Source organism: Aythya ferina, assembly GCF_964211825.1.
Source record: "Aythya ferina genome assembly, chromosome: 1".
Classification (NCBI taxonomy): Eukaryota; Metazoa; Chordata; class Aves; order Anseriformes; family Anatidae; genus Aythya; species Aythya ferina.
The window spans coordinates 206,614,782-206,636,027 of NC_140296.1; the positions used below are offsets into that span (position 1 = coordinate 206,614,782).

General features: G+C 42.9%; 1 protein-coding gene across 3 annotated transcripts in view; it reads left to right on the plus strand.

The window, feature by feature from the left end:
• The window catches only part of PPP6R2 (protein phosphatase 6 regulatory subunit 2), a 106,052-nt gene that overhangs the window by 45,946 nt on the left and 38,860 nt on the right, over positions 1–21,246 (plus strand). For all 3 annotated transcript variants that reach the window (XM_084520611.1, XM_084520609.1, XM_084520610.1), the window contains 8 exons: positions 7,642–7,707; positions 9,119–9,231; positions 13,231–13,344; positions 14,588–14,714; positions 15,214–15,366; positions 16,018–16,221; positions 16,877–16,941; positions 20,912–21,027. In XM_084520611.1, coding sequence (XP_084376737.1) covers positions 7,642–7,707; positions 9,119–9,231; positions 13,231–13,344; positions 14,588–14,714; positions 15,214–15,366; positions 16,018–16,221; positions 16,877–16,941; positions 20,912–21,027 — 958 coding nt within the window. The remainder of the gene's footprint in view (positions 1–7,641; positions 7,708–9,118; positions 9,232–13,230; positions 13,345–14,587; positions 14,715–15,213; positions 15,367–16,017; positions 16,222–16,876; positions 16,942–20,911; positions 21,028–21,246) is intronic.

Below are 21,246 nucleotides of genomic sequence, written 5' to 3' on the forward strand. Positions count from 1 at the left end.
TTTAACAGGAAAGTCAGCAATTCAAACTGGTTAGAAATCACATAGTAATGCTAAGAAAAGAACTGGGAGGAAAAAGTCTTCAAGAGATGGACTGATGTTGGAAAGTGACGATGGAGGATGCCAGATGCAGGCAGGGATGCAGGCAGGGATGGCCCGAGGGCTGAGGGCTGGGGTTGCTCACCACTGCTGGCACCCAAGATACTGGGGCTAAGCAGAGGGCTCACTAATGCAGGACAGGCATTGCAATAGTGCAGCAAAGTAATTACCAGCGTAAATGCAGTTCTTTTTCCTTCTGATGTTAAATGACATTTTAACTGAGTAGCTTTTTCCCTGGTGGATGGCTTCCATCCAGGAAACTTCCAAATATCCAGGCTTCCAAAAAACAACCAGCCATAAACTGTCAAATCTGGATGGGATATATTTTAACCCCATCCTGTTACCTGAATTCCACCTGTTAAAGATTTCACACAGTCCAAAAAAGAAACAAAAAACAAATTGAAGATACCATGTGGCACTGGAGGTGTGCCTGACTTTTTTTTTCCAAATAGTCTTAATGTAAATATTATCCTGGAGAAGTTTAAAATCTGGTGGCATGGGGACTCTCTTCAGAAGGACAGAAAGTAGCAGCAATATTGAAATGTGGGTTTGAATGGGTAGAGCGGCCTTATATCTGTAATTATGGTGATATATTCAGAAAATCAGAAAAGTTAATTTGCAATCTTGATTTTTGGCAGCAATTGGAAATTAAATGCCGTGTTCAGGTGTTGTTCCCCATCTGCACGTATTCCTCCATGCAGTAGATGGTGTTCTGCATGGACATCCTGTGCCTTAGCTCTTTACCCATTATTTTTGTAACACTGACAGCAATTACACTTGATGTTTTAAGGTCTGCATGGTACTGATGTACATTTCTACTGGATGATATTTTAGGAGGTCTAATGTATCAAGGTTATGCTCCAGCTACTTCCCAAGTAGAGCATGAGTGCCATCTGAGCAACAAAACGCCTTCTACTGTGCATTTGTGTGACTTAGCAAAAGCTAAAACTTTGTTCCAGAAGAGTTTGAGAAGTGCTGTTGTTCACTAGAAGGTGCTGCTGTTGAGGGAGCCCCAGCACGTTTCCATCTGACACAGCTGTGCTGGCAAAATTCTGCTGCAAACTTCAGTTGGTTTGTTACGTTCCTTGCTGCCTGGAAAGGTGCTGCTCTACCATGTCAGATTTATGAAGAGGATATCTTAACCTTTAAGTTAAGTAAAATTATACTCTGCATACCAAGTCTCACAGCATCTCTTGTTAGGGTTTGATATCCACATTGTGCCTTTGACTTGGTAAGTCAGAGACTCCCTGATAACTGCACAAGAGCCTGTAGTTCTCTGTTTTGCAGATTCCGAGACTGCTAGGTGGTACTGGTGGCTCTGTTCTTTGTTCTGTTTCCTGCTGAATGGACCTTTTTTCAGCGTGTTTGAAGTTTCCTTGGCTGCTCCTTGCTGGGATGACGTTAGCCTCGATGGAGGTGCTCACTGTGTTAGTGCAGTGTTTGACATCCAGAGCCGAGTGAAGCAGAGCCAACAATTCCATGAGCACTTGAAGCTGGCATTGCCACAGAAAGCAGCAGTCTTGCTTCCACTGTCTCTTGCTGCCTGTTCTGCCCATCCAGCTCCTCTTGAATCTTTGCCAGCTGGAGTATTCGTGTGGCTGTAGAGAGACATGGATTGGGGAATCGATACGACTGTGAAAACACCTCTCTTATTTGTGTTCATTGCCAGGATTGTTTTCAGCTGGATCAATTCCTTGTTTTATTTTTTAATTATTATTATTTATTTATTTTTCTTATTATTTTTTTGCATGGCCTTGTACAATGATAAGGGAGTTGAAAAGGAGGAGAAGATAAGTGGACGAGTAGGAGCAGAGAGAAGGTTGGCAGTGCCATTTTGTGTTCTTACAGTGTCTGCAGAGTCTGTGGTGGTTTTTCCCTTTCTCTTCCCTAATCTGCAATTGAGGGCATACAGTTTACATGACAGTATGATAATTCTTTATTCATTTCCTTCTTTTAATGCATGATAGAGGAATGCTTTGTTTGTGTAGTTCAGATTTTGTTGCTTTGAAGAGCAGTGCCATCACGAATAAAACCTTGCTGGCACATGCTGTTCCTACGTACTTCTGTCCTGGGTTTGATAGAAGCACCACTGCATGAGGAAACCTCCAGGTTGAGCAGCCCATGGGTAGGTGCACTGTAGGTGAAATAATTCGTTGTCCACGGTGTGTCTTTACAGAGCTATCTCCTTCCTGCTTTGGACTTTCACAGTTGGAAATATTGGAAGGGTCTTTGGGAGAAGCCTCTAAGGAGGCCCTTCCAGGTAGCTTGTCTTTCAGGCCCTTACCTTTTAATATCCTTGGACAAAACCTACATTGTACAGGTGGATGACAGCATATTTTCTTTGATCACTGTCATTTGATCCTGAAATGTCTCTGTAAATTTGTAAAAGAAATGATATTGACTTTAAATAATTTACTTCTTGTGCAGCAGGAAGGCTCAAATGTAGGTTACTTCTTGAAGCATTTTAATATCAGGACAGATAAATGGCATCAAAGAAGTCTGTCCTCTGTCTGCATGTTATCACTGTACAGTCTTACCCAGAAAAACACAGAGACACAGTCACTATGAGAGGGCTCCACGTCTGATTTTGGTGGCATATACTTGGAATTCACGTGAGGCAGATCCAGTTATTCTGGATGTCTCTTGTGCACTTCACGTTCTCCTGCTTGCAGGAGTGTAAAAAGTCCAGCTCCTGCTTTATAATCTTTACTGAGAAGAATTAGTCTGTCTTCCCTGACTCAGGTCTGAAGGAGAAACCTGGCGTGACTCAGCGGGAGCAGTGAGTCACTGGGCTCTCGCTGCAAAACTCCACCTGTGGGTTGCAGATTTGGTTACACCAGTCCACATAGCTGATAAGGTTTCCTTAGTAACTGGGAGGATGTGATCGGTGGTATTCTGATGAGAAATCTGCTTGTCCTGGATGGATCAGTTTCTTCTCCCTGGTGCTGGTGAAGAGCGACGAGGCCCCGCGGCTTCCCAGGCTGTCTGACTGCACAGAAACCCCTTGCTAGTTCTGCACCGCTTTGGTCGATCTGATGTTCCAGTTCCCACCTCTGGCACCTGGAGTATCGTGGAGCCTTTTCATCAGAGCCTAATGTGGGTTATGATCATAGCACAAAAACTGCACGTTGACCTGCTTTTCTCTGTTGCTTTTGCAGGTAACAAAACACAAGAAAAAAAAAGGCGTACTTTTTATTCTATTTGTACCCTAAAGAAACAGAGCTTCTAGGGCTGGATTAGGCTAATGCAGATACCTTTCTGTGCTAACAAAGGTTGTCCCCCTGTGAGATCAGTCCTCAGCTGAGGGAAGTTTAACGTGAGTACTTTGGTTGAGTGTCTGTTGATGTTTTGATTCTCAAAAGAATCAGACAGCTTAGGCTGTTGATTGCTGCAGTCCCTTGTTTGACGGCTGCCTTCAATAAAAAAGCCTGAACTTTTTTTCTGGGGCTGATGAGGAATATCCAAGCCAAAGTCACACTGCTATTAGGTATATTTTCAGCAAGTTTTAGAAGAAGGAGTTTTGTTGATGTCCTAATAACAGACTCTTTCAAGCATTGACCTACAACACCTGCAAAATCCATTTGTGGCACAGTGCAGGTTGGAAGACCCCTATGGAGGTCCAGTTGCCACCTCAGAGCAGGTCCCACCACTGCAGATTGCTCAGGGCCTTATCCAGCCTGGTTTCCGTATCTCCAAGTGGGGAGACCTGTCTGAGCCCTCATCCGGTGTTTGACCACCCTCACGTAGAGGTTTGGTTTCCCAAAAACTTCTTGGAATTTCCCTTGGGCAGCTTGGGCCTCTTGTCCCATCGTGGCACTGCCAGAGGAGCCCAGCTCTGTCGCCTCTCCCCACCCTGTTAGGCACTCACAGATGGCAGTAAGGTTTCCTTTTCTCCCTGGTCTAAGAAAATCCCACTCTCAGCCTCTCCTCCTACCTCCTGCACCTCATGATGGTTGGGTTCCTCTGAATGACACTCCTTCCTCCTGCATATCTACTGCTGCCCCCCGAATTGCTGTTGTCCATGAACTTGCTAAGGGTGCATTTTTTCCCATTTTCAAGTCTTTAATGAAAACATTTAGTAGTGTTGAACCCTAGTGTGGATTCTTCTTTTTACTGGTAACGTCTCCTGCGAGGCCTGCCCAGCTGCTGAGCCTAGTAGCAGGTTCTGTGGGAGGGCAGTCATCGCAGAGGAGGGCAAGAGATAGAGCACAGCAGCAGAATGGGACGACCCCATGGGCAGAACGTGAGGCAGGCATGGGAGGTGAGCAGGGAACTGCGGCCTGGGCTCACAGAAAGAGCTCCCAAGGTGGAACAGGGCTGAGGTGGCCAGCAGCAGCTGCCAGAGGCTTCCCGAACCAGCAGGAAAGGTGATGAAAGTGCTTTTCTCATGGTGCCAGCTTCCAGCCATTCATGGTTTGGGAGCCTCCATCCTCTAATTTCTGCGTAGTCTCCAGCTGTCCCTTCTTCCATGCACAAAGAGGGCCCAGGAAACCCTGAACATCTCCACACTGCAAAGAAGCTGTTTAAATTCTGTTCGTCCATGCTGCTCTTACGTTGTCTTCTCAACTCCCCGCCTCATAACTCGGTCACTTGGCAGCACAGTGCCTCAGTGAGAGCATGTGAGCACCATTATTTCCACTGGGGGAAGCTCCGGGCCCTCAGGGGCTCCGGTGGCTCGAGGCCTCCCCTGCGCCAGATGTGGCTGCCCCAGCCGACGGTTGCGGCCATCTTGTGTGCCTCACTGTGGTTGCACTGATCTTGGAGTCCCTGTGGTCTCAGGCCCCTTCTGTGGCAGCCCCTTGCTACCTGCGGTACCTGCCACACATAAACACGAGTTTCTGTCCATCCGCTCCCTGCAGCTGCATCATTTATCGGTGAGAATAAACGCTGCTGGGCTGCACGGGGTCAGAAAGTTTGTGTCAGGCGTGAGTCTCGTCCCAAGGGAGGTGCTGAGGGTGGCGGTGCTGTGCTGCAGCCTGCAGAGCAGAGTCCTGCCAACACCACAGCTTCTGCGTGAGGAGTGAACTGAGGAGTATTCCTCCTCCTGTCATGTCAGAGCCCATCTCTTCGACCACAGCCTCGAGACAGAGAAGTCGGTCTCTTCCAGATATGCTGGGGGCCTGTTAATTCACCAAAATTTGGTATTGCTCTTCTGATCTTAACGGATTATTGCAGTTTATTTTGCTTTTGGATTTCATTTTCTGTGTCTCTCAGGAGCAGTGACTCCTCTGTGTGGATGAATGATCATGGTTCCCTCTCCTCAGTACCCCTCTCTGGCCGTCTGCCTTCCCCAGAGCCCATGATCATGACAGTCCAGGCAAAAAGAGCAAACCCACTTGTCCTTGCTTAACACTAATTCTTTGTTTAATGAGGGCCGGAGGTGCAGCCGGTCTGGGGCCTGGGGAGGGTGTTGATGAAGCTGAAACTACAGAATACAAAATAAAGTTGAACTACAGTGAGGGGCTGGGGTTTGACTTACCGTGCTCTGCAAGGGAAAGAAAATATAATGTGGGAGTGCCAATAAATAGCTTTCTGCTGGGCTGCAGAAGTCGTAAGGAGAGGGGGAGCTTTGGCAGGTAACAGTTCCTCTGCCGATGGGGGCTGGCAGGTCGGTTCTGCATGGGGTAAGAAACGGGCAGAAACAGCCACTGTGCTGTGTCTGGAGTTTGTTGTGTGAACAGAGGAAACTTGCAGGTATCAATGAATATAAGGCTTTGCTATCGGAGTTGGGTAATTTGTTTATGCTGTGGGGATACCCGGAGATCGCAGTCAAAATCGGGGCTCGTGGTTGTGCTGTGTAAACGTGTGGTGTGTAACTGATGATGAAGAATGAAGCATGTAAACATCCCACAGCGACGGGTAATGTTATTGTTACAGATAATTTACCAGGGATGGGTAATTTTATTGTTACAGAGGCTGCCAGTAGGCATAACGGATAGATTCCTGCGGGGGGTGGGGAAGGGTTGTCTGCTTGTTTTTGAAGATAGAAATTAGGAGATTTTCATTCATTTGATGAAGCTGTTTCGGTAAGTTACCAGAAGGCTGGGGTTTAGGATTTGAAAGAAGGATTTCGGTCGTCGTACTGAGATGCTTATCCAAGAGAAAAGATGTGTGTTGGCCAGGTGAGCACATGAGGACAGACAGGTGCTGTTAGTGGAACGGAGATGGCAAGGCAAGCAGCAAGACATGCAAGGGGTCAGCTCTGCTGCGGTGGGCTCGAGAAGGGTCAGGGGTTTAATTTTGGTGCTGGGAAACTAGAAACCAGTGGAAGCATCTGAAAAGAGAGGTTTTTAGGAAGAGTGGTGAGGAGAATTGTCTTAGGAACCCATTTTTTTGAACTTTGGGGTAAACTGGGTGTCAGGAAGAAGAAATTCCAGAAACCAGATCTGAAAATACAGCCTTGAATGAAATACTTGGATTCATATCTGTGTGCTGGAAGGATTTTGGGGACTCCAGAAAGGAGGCAAAGTGAGATGTTGCAGGCTTAGTAGGAAAACAGCAGTATTATTCATGGGAAAAGTCACTGAAAATAGTGATCTTGGATTTTTGTTCTAAATCAGACATACGTCACGCTCAACATGGCATTGGAGAGGACAGGTTGGGGTCTGTAGGAAGGCTGCTAGAACAAAACTGGTAAAGAATCAAGATAAGGGTTTGCCATAGTTGAAGTCATGTGAATAGATACCAAAAATTAGTGTTTGAGGGGAGAAGAGATGCACAGAGCTTTCTTACAAAGCAGTGGAAGGCAGGAGACTTCATTTTCTCCATGACTCATCTGAGGGGTGATGGAAGATTATATCATTGCAGAAACCTCCAGAGTAATTTTCCTTTTAATTAGGGTTTGGTCAGTCATTTCAGAAGCGACCGAGAATGCACTAGTTTGGCTGATTTGGCTGATTAGTTTGGTTGATGTTACAGATCTAGCCATTTGCCTGGAATGAAGACCACAGGAAGGTGGGTGAAGGTGGTTGGGTTGGAGGGTGAACTTGAGCTTATAGGTGAAGCTGGAAAGAGGGAAACTGGAATGCATTATTTGCAGATGGCGTACTTAGCTTACATGTGGTCAGGGAAGGGAGATAAAGCTTGCCCTAAGAAAAGGAAGTGGTCTGAAGTGTGGAATAGGGCAAGGAGGTGAGGTCCAGGGGTGGCACTGCTGGGTCATGGCAAAGTCTGAGCAATGGTTTAGGGTAAGCAGTAGTCTGACTGTAAGGATGGGAAGTGGCAGGAGAAAAATGTGGTGGTAGTTACGCCACTGCTGCTTCAGGTGAGACAGCATTTATGGCTGACCTGTTGCATGCTTTCCAAAGTATTTTGGTTTTTATTTTCCTGGGCAGGGTATACATACTGATGCAAATTAAAATACGTCTGTATCTGTGCCTTGGGAGATCATGTATTGCCTGTATCTTTGATTCTAAAATAAAAGAAAAGGGCTCTCCCTTATCAAAAAGCCAATACAATTTAAAGCTTCCCAAAGATCCTCTTGTTTTGAATTCTGTGATACCAAACAAGGATTTTCTTTTTTTTTTTTCCTTCCTTTCCCTCTAGTGGCTTAATGAAGCAAAAATTATTCAGAGACTTGTGGAACTGATCCATTCAAGCCAGGATGAGGATGTGAGTATGACAAGACTTAAGTTTTGTGTTTATGGATAGCGGGTCCCGTAAGGTTCAGAAGAACCTCTCTGTGTTTCCTTGAATGGTGCCCAAGTGCCTTATAGAAGGAGATAATGAGGGATGATCTTCATGGATGGACACCCTGTCCCTTCATTGCAGAGTGCGATATTGAAATGATTTCTTCTATTTTTGATCTGGTTTTGACTTTAATTTTACTAGGTTTCTCAGTTCATCCTAGTGTTACATCAGTTTGTCTCAGTATTTACAGTAGGAACAAGCTATATATAATATATATATATATAAAATATATATATATAATAAATATATATAATAAATAAACAAACAAACAAATAAATAATAAAAAATATATATTATATATATATAATATTTAAGTAGGAACAAGCTATTTGAAATAGACAGTTGAAAAACTTTCAAATTAACTGCTTCACTGTAGCCTTCAGGTCTTTTTAAACCATAAGTAAGTAAACATTCAGTTAAAATGTACAAGATGCAGTTCTCTGAGCTCATGAGAATGACATGGTGAGTATTAAATTACATTAGTGCTTTTTTTTTTTATTTCTATAATTTTAACAAAACTTCCAGGCCAGCTGTTCTCGTTCTGGATTTTGGTTTGCTATGCTATCAGCTGGGTGCTGACTGCCACCCCCAATGCTGAGCAGAAGGAACAGGAGCACGTTGGTCTCTGGCTGCAGCTTTGTGTTATGTGGGGATGGGGCAGTTGTTAACAGATGCCTGCGAGTGCCAGCAGTCAGCACGAACAGTGTGATTCCCTCCACATACTGCAGCAAAAATTGTCCCCTCTGAGAGAACGAATGGGAAGTAACATGCTGATTTGTACGTCTTCAGCAGCACTGTCTTATGGATGAATGCTAAATTACAGCATAAGATGTTACACATACAGCAGCTAGAGACAGTCTTTGATTGATAGCCAGAATGAGACTATTAATTTACCAAAATACTACTTTAAAGCCTTTTAATACATAGTAATTAAATTGTAAAGGGTTTTATCAAATCATTTATTTTTCCTCACGCAAAAGAAACCTCCTGAGTAGTGAGAAGTAAGAATGAAAGACTCGTATTTGAAATTTGCAAGTTAACACACTTGGTCAGAAAGTTTAAAAACAATTCTCTCTTTCTGGAATCTTTAACTGCATTTAATTATTAAGTTCAGGAAAACCCTCTCTTTGATTTTAAAATCTGTTAATGCTTCTAATAATTCATATAAACATACTTAGCAGATAAATAATCTAGAGCATGGTAGCACTGGTACTGAAAAGTTTTGATTTATTTAGCTTCTTGCATTCCCAGCTATGTTAGAATTTCTCTGACAGCCAGAAAGAGCCAAGCTGAGGAATTAGCACTGAAGTGTGCTCTTTGTTGTTGTTTACAGAGGCAATCAAATGCTTCCCAGACCCTGTGTGATATCATAAGACTGAGCAGAGACCAGAGCAATCAACTCCAGGATATACCTGAGCCTGATCCACTTCTCACAGCACTGGAATCGTAAGTACTTGTCAGGGGTTTGTTGCTAAACTAGTTGTTAAAAATATTGTCACTTCTTGATATCTCTGTGGAGACACAAATCATGCAGGAAATAGTCTTACACCTGGGCTTAACTCTTAACAATTATCCCAAGCATTTAATATTGCTTCTAAGTTGTAGTGTCCCTTAACCACCTGTGTTGAGATCTTTGATTTTGTAGCTCTGCATGAATGCGGGAGGTTGGGGTTAATGATTCTCAAAGCTCACAGTCTAGCTCAAGGCAAGGCAACGCTGGGGAGTGCGTTCAAATCTCACGGTGAATTCGGAGAAAGGTGAGCTGTGATGGCAACAGTTGAGGGAAAACCCACAAAGACAAATCCTAACATTCCTGTATTCACTATATTCTTCAGTGCCGAGTGTGACTTGATGTGAAAGGCTTCAGTCCTATTTGTCCAGTCAGTGACTTTTCCTCCCCATCAGTAAATGTATTGCACCGTACAGACAGGTTTCAGGTCGTCAAATTACTGTCCTTCCAAATGGGGAAGAAAATGCTGTGACAACAGAAGGAACTCTCTCACCACAGTAGCTTGCACGTCACTGTGCACTTGGTTTTGTACTGGGCATTTTCAGCTTGCCTTCCAAATATTTCTGAAGCCTGCTTACACGCTCTGAATGTCCTCTGGCATGCTATTTTTGGCTTCTGAGCCAAGTATTAGTTGAAGATTTCTTAACTTATGTAGACCTTGGGTTGTCTGCACTTCTGCATAGATAAGGTGCTGCCAAGATGCTTCGTGATTCTTCTCACCAAAGATTGTCTGCTTGGCTTTTACTTAGACTGAATCATTAATCTGGTTTTATTCTCCAAATTTTGTTGAACCCTGAAGGAAGGAACCCTGCACAATTTAATTGCCTCCCTAGGCCTCCCATCCATTTATTTGTGATGTTAGGGCTAGGCTGCAAGTTCAAATCTCTGTATGCCATCCCAGTGGGTACCTCAATACATTAGAGGTGCTGCCAGGTAGTCCTTTTTCCTCAGAGCCCTGACACCTTTGACCCCTGACACCTTTGACCCTCATGAGCTGTCATTGGGTCTCAGAAACATGGTGCACTGCTTTCATTAGAGGAGGCATGTCACAGTGCAGATATAGAATTGGTTTTTATCATTTTCTGACTTCTGGTTTGCAGACAAGATGTGTAAATAGAGATGTCATCTCTTATTAGGCCTGGTAGTTTGGCTGGAAAGAGCAGAAAAGCTGCTTTGCTTTGCAAGCTGTTTTGTCATGTTTGTACATCTTGTATAAATTAAGCAAAGGCATCACTTGTAATCGTGGGGAGTGGAATCTAGTGAATTCCACCATTTGGGAACTGTTGGTGAGTGCAGGTTGTTTTAAAGACTTAAGCTAGTAATACAGTGGTACTCTAGTGTACAGCCTGCGAAAGAAGCATTTGTACTATTTCAGTTTTTTTAAGCTACGTCCAATAGAAGGTGTTCTCTTGAAGAAAGGATACAGCAGTGCTTCTAGTCCCAGCACTTTTCAGAACCTGCAGTTGTATGTCCAGGCAACTTTCCATGAAACTTTGAGGATTTTTTTTTCCATCTGAAGTGGTTTAAGCTGACTTCTGTAATATTACTGAGGGAATACAGTGCTGATGAACTTTCGAAGAGTATTTTTGTTAGGAGTTATTTCCCAAATAATGTTAATTGAACAGCAAGGGCAGCTGTTAGGAAAGGATCTGGAGCATACAGGTGATAACAGGATGGGAGTTGTGCTGCACACAAACTCGGAAGAGCCACGTTCTCTGGAGATACGTGCTGGGTCTTCCACGGGCTTGAAGGATAAGCCTGCCCCTCTGAGGAAATGCTCTTTTTTAAATCATTTCCTTGATTGCACCTGCAGAAATATGGCGGATCTGGCCTTGTGTCCAATGACCTGCCATGGTTTTTTTTTATCAAGTAAGCACAACGTTGGATATTCAGCATAGATTGCATCCCTGATCCAGCATCTCATCAAAGCTGAATCAATTTTGAGCCCTTCCACTGCTCGATGAGCCTCCTGCTTGGCTGCTTCACCTGGAAAGCCCGGCACCTTTAACAGGTGTCAGCACTTGCAGCGGCATCAGGGGCGGGCAGCCTGGAGAACTCGGTAGTTTTTGACTTTCTCACTAGTTCAGCAGAGGGATGCGGAGCCCTGCTGTGCTCGGGGCAGAAGATTGCTGCCCCATGGTCTTCCGTGAGAGCCTCTGTGGTAGAATTCAAGCAAACTTCCCAGGTTGCACAAAGAATTGTACAAAGCTGCAGTTTGAGGTTTGGCTCATACATCATGGGATGGTCTTCAGCTGCTGCTTCGTCTTCTTTCCCTCTCCCTCCCAGCTGCCCTCTCTTGTGTGGTTTTCTTTGTCTGTGCCATGCTTTGCATGTTTTCAAGCACTATCTGTAACTTCCATGAGATAAATAAACATGCTTTTGCACTTTCAAAGAGCGTTTCTAAAATCGTTATACCACTTCACTATTTAGAAGAAAAAATACTTTCAACAAAAGTGACTTTTTGCACCACTGACGTTTCTGCTGGTGGCACACAGCTGTCACACATCTTGTTCCTGTCACATATCTCATTTCATTTCTTTTCTCTGGTAATTTTTCCAGGCATTACTGGTCACCTTTTTTGATCTTTGGATAACATTTTTTAATCTAGGAATCAGGAATTAATGACCAAGTATTGCTGCAAGAAGGAGCCATGATTAGGGTTACAGAATAAAAATCAAATCTAGATTGTCAATAACTATTTTCTAAACTGTCTGCAGCAGTTTGTTTCGTAGATTACCTGGATGCAACAAAAGTGAATTCGGGTAATCACAGTACATGGTTACTTTTTCCTTACTCTGCCACTTGAGCTTGTGCTGATAAAGTGTATTTAGATGCTATTTATTAAAATAGTTTTATCTCATACATTATTCATGTATTTTTACACTTTTATCTCATCATATGTGTACAAATGTAAATGAGATTTTTTCAAATGTTAGGAAATAGTAAAAATTAGACCGTGAACTTGAGTAGTACTGATTTTAGCTGGATATGTGATTTAGTAACTCAAGAAGGGCACTTGCTGAGTACTGGATTTTGGAGAAATTTCATTAACATTTGCAGAATTAGAAATGGGGAGAGAATCTCAGCCCAGAGGTGGAAGCAGGCACTGCTCTAGTCACTAGCTACAGATGGGTAACAGTGCCAGCCGAAACCTCGTGTTCCTCATATCTTTTATTCATTTAACATAGTAGATAGCAGAGAGAAAAACGTGTTGTTACCTTTGTGATGATTGTTTTTCAGTTCTAAGGTTGTTTTTGAGTATCAAAATCATTTTAAAGACTATAAAGGAATGTCACAATTCATTTCAACTCCAGGAGTCTTCAAGACTTCACTTGGTGATCCTTCCACCTGGCCCCAAATCTGTCAGGATTTGGAAGGTATCTTGATTTAAGGGCTCAAAGAGAAAGTGAATGGATGAAAATATTTCAAGTATATAATAGCTAAGACTATTACAAATGTGCATATTATTTACAATTTTGTTGGCCTCTCTTTCCTGGATCTTACTATGCCAGTGGCAAATGATAAGGGTCAGCTTCCAATGTTTGTTTTCTTTTTTGTGGGATTCTGATGGATAGTTTTAGACTATGAGCTCATAGCTTCATATTGTCTTTAACGAAGTAAATTGACCGAGTTAACACTTTGATTGTTTTCCAGTGTGTAATTAAGAGATGTATCTTGTTGATACAGGAGAACCAGCTTTGTTTGGGAGTCCGGGTGTTGGTAACTAGGTCTTACCTAGTGATGCGTAAGCAACTTTGGAACCTAATGCAGAAGCATTCTTGTATTTGCGTGGAATGTCTCTATTTTTTCTCAAAAACAAACAAACAAACAACTTTTTCTTTTGGAAAAAACAGAAGTGGGTTTTTCTGGTGACTAAAGCAGCTGCCAAACATTTCTGATTCTAATACTGCTGATGTGTGTGTGTTGATCAACAGGCAGGAATGTGTGGAGCAACTCCTGAAGAATATGTTCGATGGCGAACAGACTGAAAATTGCATAGTGAATGGAACACAAGTTCTTCTAACATTGCTGGAAACAAGGCGCTCTGGGTAAGTCAGCACACTTCCTTCCATAGCAAGAACAGTTTTAAGAATTCTGGTCTAGTTTTAATTAAGAAAAAAATTGAGGGTTGGGAGGGGGAATTTTTTTTTGACCTAACATGAAATACTGCGTAGAAATGGGTACAAGAAAAGCTGGTGTTTTTCTGTTTGTTTGATGCAGTGCCTGTACTTCATGACAGCCAAAAAAGGGCACCTTGGCTTTTTTAGGGGCTCTTCCAGTTCTCTTGCACGTGTGTAGCAGAGTTGTGTCTGTTATATCAGAGATCTCACAGCAGAATATACACAGAATGGGGGACAATGGTATAGCAGGCCTAATCTGTGTGATAGTGTGTATGTGGCTATATAGTTTTAATTTTGTTTCTCAAAACTATATCATGTTTTTATTTCTTTTTATGGAGATAGAGGAGAGGTGGGGATAGAGGGTTCTGGGGAAGAGAGACACTGGAGGTCTCACTTTTTAAAAAAGAAGAAAATAATGAACACTGGCAAATATAATGGAAGATTAGGAAGAGTTAGTGAAGAGAGAAGCAGACAGAAGATGGCACTGGGCAAACAACTTGTTACTCAGAGAGTCATGTACAGTTAAAACTGAGAAGTTGAGATACTGACTCTGCTGCGTCTTGTGCTTGGGATCTCTGAAGATTTATGAGTTAGAGACTTAAGTGTTCCAATCTAGAACATGCCTGCCTAGCTGAAATGAAAGCATTTATTTTATTCCAATATGAGACTTTGCTGTTGGAAGGGGCTATTAATAGTTGTTACGATTTACTGCTTACCAGCGAAGAGGTCTGACTGTGAGCATAGCTACGTGTCTGCTCTAGCATTTCACTAGATAGGATACTTAGGTAACATCTTTTGGAACACTTGCAGAAAGTTTTTTCTAGTTTTTAACAAATGTTTATAGATATAAACATCTGCTGATGCATTTTACTCCTCAAATATTTGTGAAGTTTTAAAACCAGGAAGCACTTCAGTAATTTGTCTTTGTCAGCTCCACAGACAGCTTGTTCTCTGTCTTCCCACTCATCTCATTCACAGCTTTGATTATGTGAATATCATCTTGCAAATAATATAATAACATAGTTACGTAAATACCTTCAGTAGCTGTCTGTTATTATTCTTCATGTTCATAGTTGCTTTTCAAGAGAAAATAACCAACATGGACAGCGTGCCTAGAGGCCATTTCAAGATTTTGTCAAATCTTGACTGTTGTGCTTTTTGTTTTTTACAGGGTGGAAGGACTGATGGACTCATACACTCAGGGATTTGAAAGGTCTTACACTGTCAATAGCAGCATCTTACATGGTATTGAACCAAGGCTAAAAGATTTCCACCAGCTGCTGCTCAGCCCTCCCAAGGTAAGGCATCTCATCTTTCTCAGGAGCAAATTGCTGCTGACTTGGATTTCAGGGTTTCCTCTTACTTATTCATGGGATTCCTGGGTATTTCTGAAAGTTGAGACAGGCAAACTCTACCTTGTATCTTTTGAAGAAAAATTCACACTTAATGTTCATAATTCACGTGCTTAGGAAATAGGCAGTAGGAATCGAAAGCCAGTGTGTTGTACTGGAGGAAAACTAAGAAGCACAGAGATGTGACCGATGGTTTATGTAAGGGTGGCTAGGGAGGGAAAGAGACTTCTAGTTAGTGGATATTTTGATCTCACTCTTCAGTTCTGGAAGTACAAATCTAATAGTTACAGGACACTGTTCCTATGTGGGAAGGTAATTTAGGTTTACCTGCAGAGAATATTTACGTAAGAAAAAGAAGTAGTTATATTTAGGCAAATCGATGTGCGTATATACTAAAGGGAATGTTGATCTCTGTTGAGGTTCTCAATATCTGTTTCTCTGATAGAAAACAGCAATCCTAACTACAATTGGTGTCTTGGAAGAGCCACTGGGGAACGCTCGTCTTCACGGATCTCGTCTAATAGCTGCTCTGCTTCACACAAACACTCCCAGTATTAATCAGGAACTATGCAGACTCAGTACCATGAATTTATTACTTGTGAGTAATACAGTATGACACTGCAAACGGTGGGGGGGAAATGGCTTCAAACCGAGAGCGTTTTTACTTTCCCTTTCATCTGTTTAGTGCAAGGTAGTTTGTTTCACGTGTGCCAGTCACATTATTTCCCTAATCTGCTGAAAGAAGGAGCTTTTGTAATACAATTACGGTTGCTTAATATGTTGAACCAAACATCTTGCTTCAAGTTTATTGTTACAAGAGTTCAGTAGTGCGTATGCCAAACAGTCTGGTTATTGAGAAAGCTCGGGGACGTTGTGGAGACAGGCCTCATAATGCTGAGAGCTGACTGCCATTATAAGCAGGACAGTCCTTCAGAAAATTATTTTTATACTTATAAATTTTGTTAATATTTTTCACTCACGGAATAGCTAACATTATTTTCAGTGTTCCTGTGTTACAAGAGCCCTAGCTGTCGATGAGGTCGTTTCCGTTGTGCTCAGTTCATAGCTAATTATGCATCAGAGCAGAGAGCACTGAGCACACTCAGATATAAGTGGATCCTAAATTCTTTTTAGTGTAATTGCTGATTAAACAATTACTTGAGCAGTGTTCTAATATCATTTGATTGTTAAAAATGGGAAAGTGTATTTAGAATGATTTTTAGTTTGTTTGTTTCTTGTTTTATTCCAGGACTTATTTTTTAAATACACATGGAATAACTTTTTGCATTTCCAAGTGGAATTGTCCATAGCAGCTATTCTCTCACACTCTGTGCAAGAGGGAAAAACAACTACTAATGACCTAGAAAGCAAAGAAGAGGTGCTGAATGGAAACGTGGCCACAGAGAACTTAGAGGCTCCAGAAAACAATACCGAGAATATCATGGTTACTCATGTAAGTCTGGTCATGTCACCTGAGAATTTTAGACTGATTGATTCAGTCTGAATATGCATTAGCAGGGGAATGATGTGATGAACTGTCCGAGAGCACGGAGTTTATTTAAAAGTGTTTGGATGTAACTTGGTTCTGCCGGTTCTGGTTGGAACTGTATTTGCTTTTGTAAATTTGTTTTTAGCATTTGGTTACTAGGAAACATACCACCCATCACATTTAATGGGCTTGCGAATTCCTTCTAATTTTTTTATAAAGATGCATATAAACTTTGGACAAAAAAAAAGAACCGTTATAGTAACTACAACTAACTAACCACATTTTAGCTTCTCTATTTTGGCCCTAATGATGAAAACATTTTGTTGTATTTGTAAAGTGACAACAATTATTCCTACTTTGGGGCTTGCGAAGCTCAAAACCAGACTGAAGATGTTTATATGTTTTGCTGTTTTCCATGGATCCTCTGAGAAAAAAAATTGAGAAAGAAGAAACTTGAGCTCTTAATAAAGATAAGTGCTGAACTTTAAGTTCTTGTTCAGTAGGAGTGAAGGAATGAGTGAAAGTAACTCTAGTTCAGTACAGGCTTCCTAAGGCATGAGTATTTCTTTGGCAAACTTTTGAAATGTTCTTCCTCTCTCTCTCTTTTTTTTTTCTCTAGTTGTTCCAGAAATGCTGCCTAGTGCAAAGGATATTGGATGCCTGGGAAGCCAATGACAAAATACAGTAAGGGATTTGGGGTTCAGAAGGCCTTGTTCCAGGGCTGCAGATGTTGAATATTCACTTGAAATATACTTTCAATTATTTGAATTATTTACAATTTAATGTTGTATGGATTTTGATTATGATTTGGGATTTCAACTATTTGCATGTTAAAAACCAAATTCACCAGATAGGTGTATAATGTGAAAGCACGAATGTTTTTATTGTTTACAACATTTCAACCCAAATACACAACATGCTTCTTTCCTGCTTTGTCAGAAAATGTTACATAGCATTTTAACTTTTTCTTCCTTTTTTTTTTTTCTTTTCATAAGTGCATAATTATATTTCTCTAGGGTGAGCAGCTGTGTAGAAACTGAGATGGGCAAGCTTATTTGCCCTAGATTGCACATTTAATATTCTAACTGTATAAAATGCTTAGATTCAGACACCTCCCACCAGACCCTAAACATTTCCAGGGATGGGGCACCCCCAGCTCCTCTGGGCAGCCAGCACCAGGGTCTCACTGCCCTCGTAGTAAAGAATTTCTTCTTACATCCAACCTGAATTTCCTCTCCTTTAGTTCAAAGCCATCCCCCTGCCCTACCCCTCACACACAGTCCCTCCCCAGCCCTCCTGCAGCCCCTTTAGCCCCTGGCAGCCCACTGGGAGCTCTCCCCAGCGCCTGCTCCTCTCCAGGCTGAGCACCCCCAGCTCCCTCAGCCCCCCAGCAGAGGGGCTCCAGCCCCTGCAGCACCCTCGTGGCCTCCTCTGGCCTTGCTCTGCCCCGTCCCTGTCCTGCTGCTGGGCCCCAGAGCTGAACGCAGGCTCCAGGTGGGGTCTCAGGAGGGCAGAGCAGAGGGGACAATCCCCTCCCTGCCCTGCTGCCCACGCAGTGCTGGTGCAGCCCAGGGTACGGGTGTTTTGGGGGCTGTAGGCACACATTGCTGGCTCTTGCTGAGCTTCTCAACCACCACCCCCAGGTCCTTCTCTAATGCTGCTTTCATGCTGATTGGTGTAACAACTAAATAATTAAAAACAAGCAAACAAAATACCACCACACAGATTGAAGTGAAAGTATTACCTATACTCCGGTTTCTTAGCCCATCTGAATGTTTTGGTCCCTCCTCCTTGTTTTTCTCTCTTTATAGCTTCAAAGTTCACTGTAGTCCCACTCTGTTTTAGGCTCGCTGTCAGGCCTGCAACCCCTTGGGCAGTTGATAACAAATTTTGCTGCACAGCTGTCATAGTGCACAGCTTTGGAGGCAGCAGAAATATCTGTGGTTCCTGCTTAAGAGTTTTCCTCATTAAATTAGATGGGGACTAGGACTCATCCATATTTCATGGCAAACAGTTCCAGTCACCACGCTGCAAAGAATCTTAGGGGTGAAAATAAATACTGGGCTAACAGAGAGGTGTCTCAGATGGTGTCCCTTCAGAAGTTTGAGTTCATACAAAGATAATTTTATGCGCTTGATGAGGGGATGGGATGAAGCCCTAGGACCCCCAGGGGCAGAGGTTCCAAGCTGAGAGCTTGGGAGCTAATTCTTAAAAATCAGCAGAGGGAATGGTGGTAATGTGTTCTCCTGTTGGAACGTGGAATTTCTCTTGGGGTTCTCCTGGTTTTAGGTGTTCCCTGCATTTTTGACTTTGTAACTGCTAGAACTTAACTTTTACATGCGGCACATAATTATTTTACTGCAGTACATTTGCCTCAGTAGTTAGAATTTAAAATAGGTAAATTCTGGTCATCAATACGAATTTGTAGGAAACAGCAGCTTACTGCAGCACTTTTCTTTTTTCCTTCTTATTCCTGTAAGTGTAGAAACCACCAAGCGTGGTGTGGTTGACAGCAGTTTATGACGGTGTTGAAATAAAAGTTAATTATACATGCTTGCTGTGTGCATTCCAGCAGTGAGTTAAGGACTGCTCAACTCAGAAAGAAAAAAGCTCGGTTGGTCCTCCCAGAGCACAGCACCTGAGACAGACACAGCATTGCTGCAGGCTGCTTCTGTCACCACGTACTTTAAATTTTTGAGAAAGCCAAGCTTGCAAGCTGGCTGAAAAAAAACCATGCATTTTTACAGAGAGGAACAGGAGAGTGCTGCTGTTCCGGGAAGGGCTGCGTGCCTTCACCCCGTCCGCTGGCAGGCTTTGTCCTCCAGAGCTCTCATGGGGGTGTTTGGCAGAGCCTTTAGGAGGTGCAGGGGGGTTTGCAGCCAGATGTGCCCGCGTGCCCCTCCTCGTGCTGCACCCACCGTCTGCAGCTGCCCTGGTGCAAGGGGGCTTGGGGCTGAGGGATCGGCGCTGGGGCTGGGGCTGTCTCCTGCTGGGCTGGGTACAGAAGAAAATGCCTCTTGCATCCAAAAGTCTGTAGCTTAGCACTGAAAACTCATTTGCAGGTGTTAACTTTTATTTGAATAGTTCTAAACCCTGAATTCGGGGTGCAGGTTAGAGGGCTGTCCTTGGTGCAGGAACCTACACACCATGACAGTTGGTACTGGGGGTACTGGGTTTGGGGACTGGTGTTTGGTGTGGGTACATGCAGACAGGTGTTTGTTTGTTTTCTTCCCAAAAGATCTAATCTCCTCACCTGCTATGTTCAGCTCTAGCACTAGGGGAAAGACTGAGATGATTTCAGTAGAAACTTTTCAGATGTTGAGGAGGTGATGACTGCACTTTCCAAGAGGGGCAGGGGTCATAAAGAAAACCAAAAGTTTGAAAATGTTGCTCTAACTGCATGTTGCCACAAGGAGCTGATGCTGGCTGATGGCTTTGCTGTGTTCTGTCAGCTTTGGTGCTACACACAAATCCCCAGAGCAAGGACAGAGAAGAACTGACATGAGCACAGGATACCAACTCAGAATTAATTCCCATGTATTTAGTGCCTTCCCTCTCCCAAGGAAAAATGGAATTCCTTATTATGTGCTGGCTCTGTTAACATCTAGGAAAGAAAGCTTAGTTGTACAGCTGGAGACCTAGTTAACATTAGCTGGAAACTTCCTGTCATGCTATTCGTGAGGGTTTTATTTTATTTACTTTATTTCCGACCCCCCAGTTTTATTCGTGGTTGCTTGAGTCAACCTTGCATACACCTGTGCTACGTAGAGAAATGATCATTTCTGAACTTAGCTTCAGTACCTGGCGTACTTTAATGTATGTAATGCTACAGCCGAGTAGCAGCGTTGTGTCTAGGAGCTTTGCCTGAGCTTATTTTCAGCACCTGCCAGTTTAAAACCAGAAATGCTGCTCTAAACATGGTGCTGTGAAATTCCTTGCCAGTGGTCTACCACTGGTGTTTCCATGTTTCTTCCCAAATAGTTTGCATACTGTGGAAAGTGGAATTATTGCAGGCCCTTCGTGCTCAGATTTTTGGATTCCTTCTTTGCTATCCAGTGAAGGAGAAGCAGTGCTAACTCAGAGTGGCTTAAAGACTGCCTGGGCTTAGTGTTGGCTTCTTGGGGCTTTGGTAAGGGAGAAACGCGTGGCTGCAGATAAGTCTCTTCTGTTCTCTTGAATTCATCTGCTAAATATTTCAATTGCAAGTAAAGCTTTAAAGCTTTTTTAGTAGGAGGGATGTAAATTCTTACTGCTGCGTTTCCATTATTGAAAATTATAACCAGAATATTGAACTTTGCATTCATCTTTAAAGGTACTGCGTTACCTTAAAGTTTAAGCCACTTACAAAGAGTGTGCAGTGCATTCAGAAATGGACGAATAATCTCTTCCTCTCGATACATGCAAAAATGCAGAAGGGTTCATTTGTTCTGAGTAAACTCATGCTGTGCCCTGCCTGCATGAATGCAGAGTGCTCCTGCTGCTTCGGAGCTGCAGCGTCTTTTATGTTAACGCTGCTTGTAGTAACGCTTGCATATGTCAAACTACTGCAGCAGTGGGAGCTCGCAGCGTTTCTGGGTTATGAAATGGGTTATGACTGTGACCATCTGACTCTCGGTGTCTGGTTATGTTGCTACTGGCTGTTCTCTCCTTGCAGGGCAGAAGGTGGAATGAGGCGAGGCAATATGGGCCACCTCACCCGGATAGCCAATGCTGTGGTACAGAACATGGAGAAGGGCCCCATGCAGACTCAGATTAGCGAGTTCATTAAAGGTATAATCTGCTTTCTCCATTCCATTGTTTTTTCCTTAATTAAATAATCTTTGCAGGACTTTTGGGAAAGTTTTATTGTATTGTATTACATGAGGGTCCCTTTTGTAATGAAAAGGATTGCTAATTAAATATCACAAATCGCCATAATTAAAAAAAAAAAAAACAAAAACAGACCAAATTCAGTTACTCCTTGTTTTCATACACTCATGTCAAAGCTGT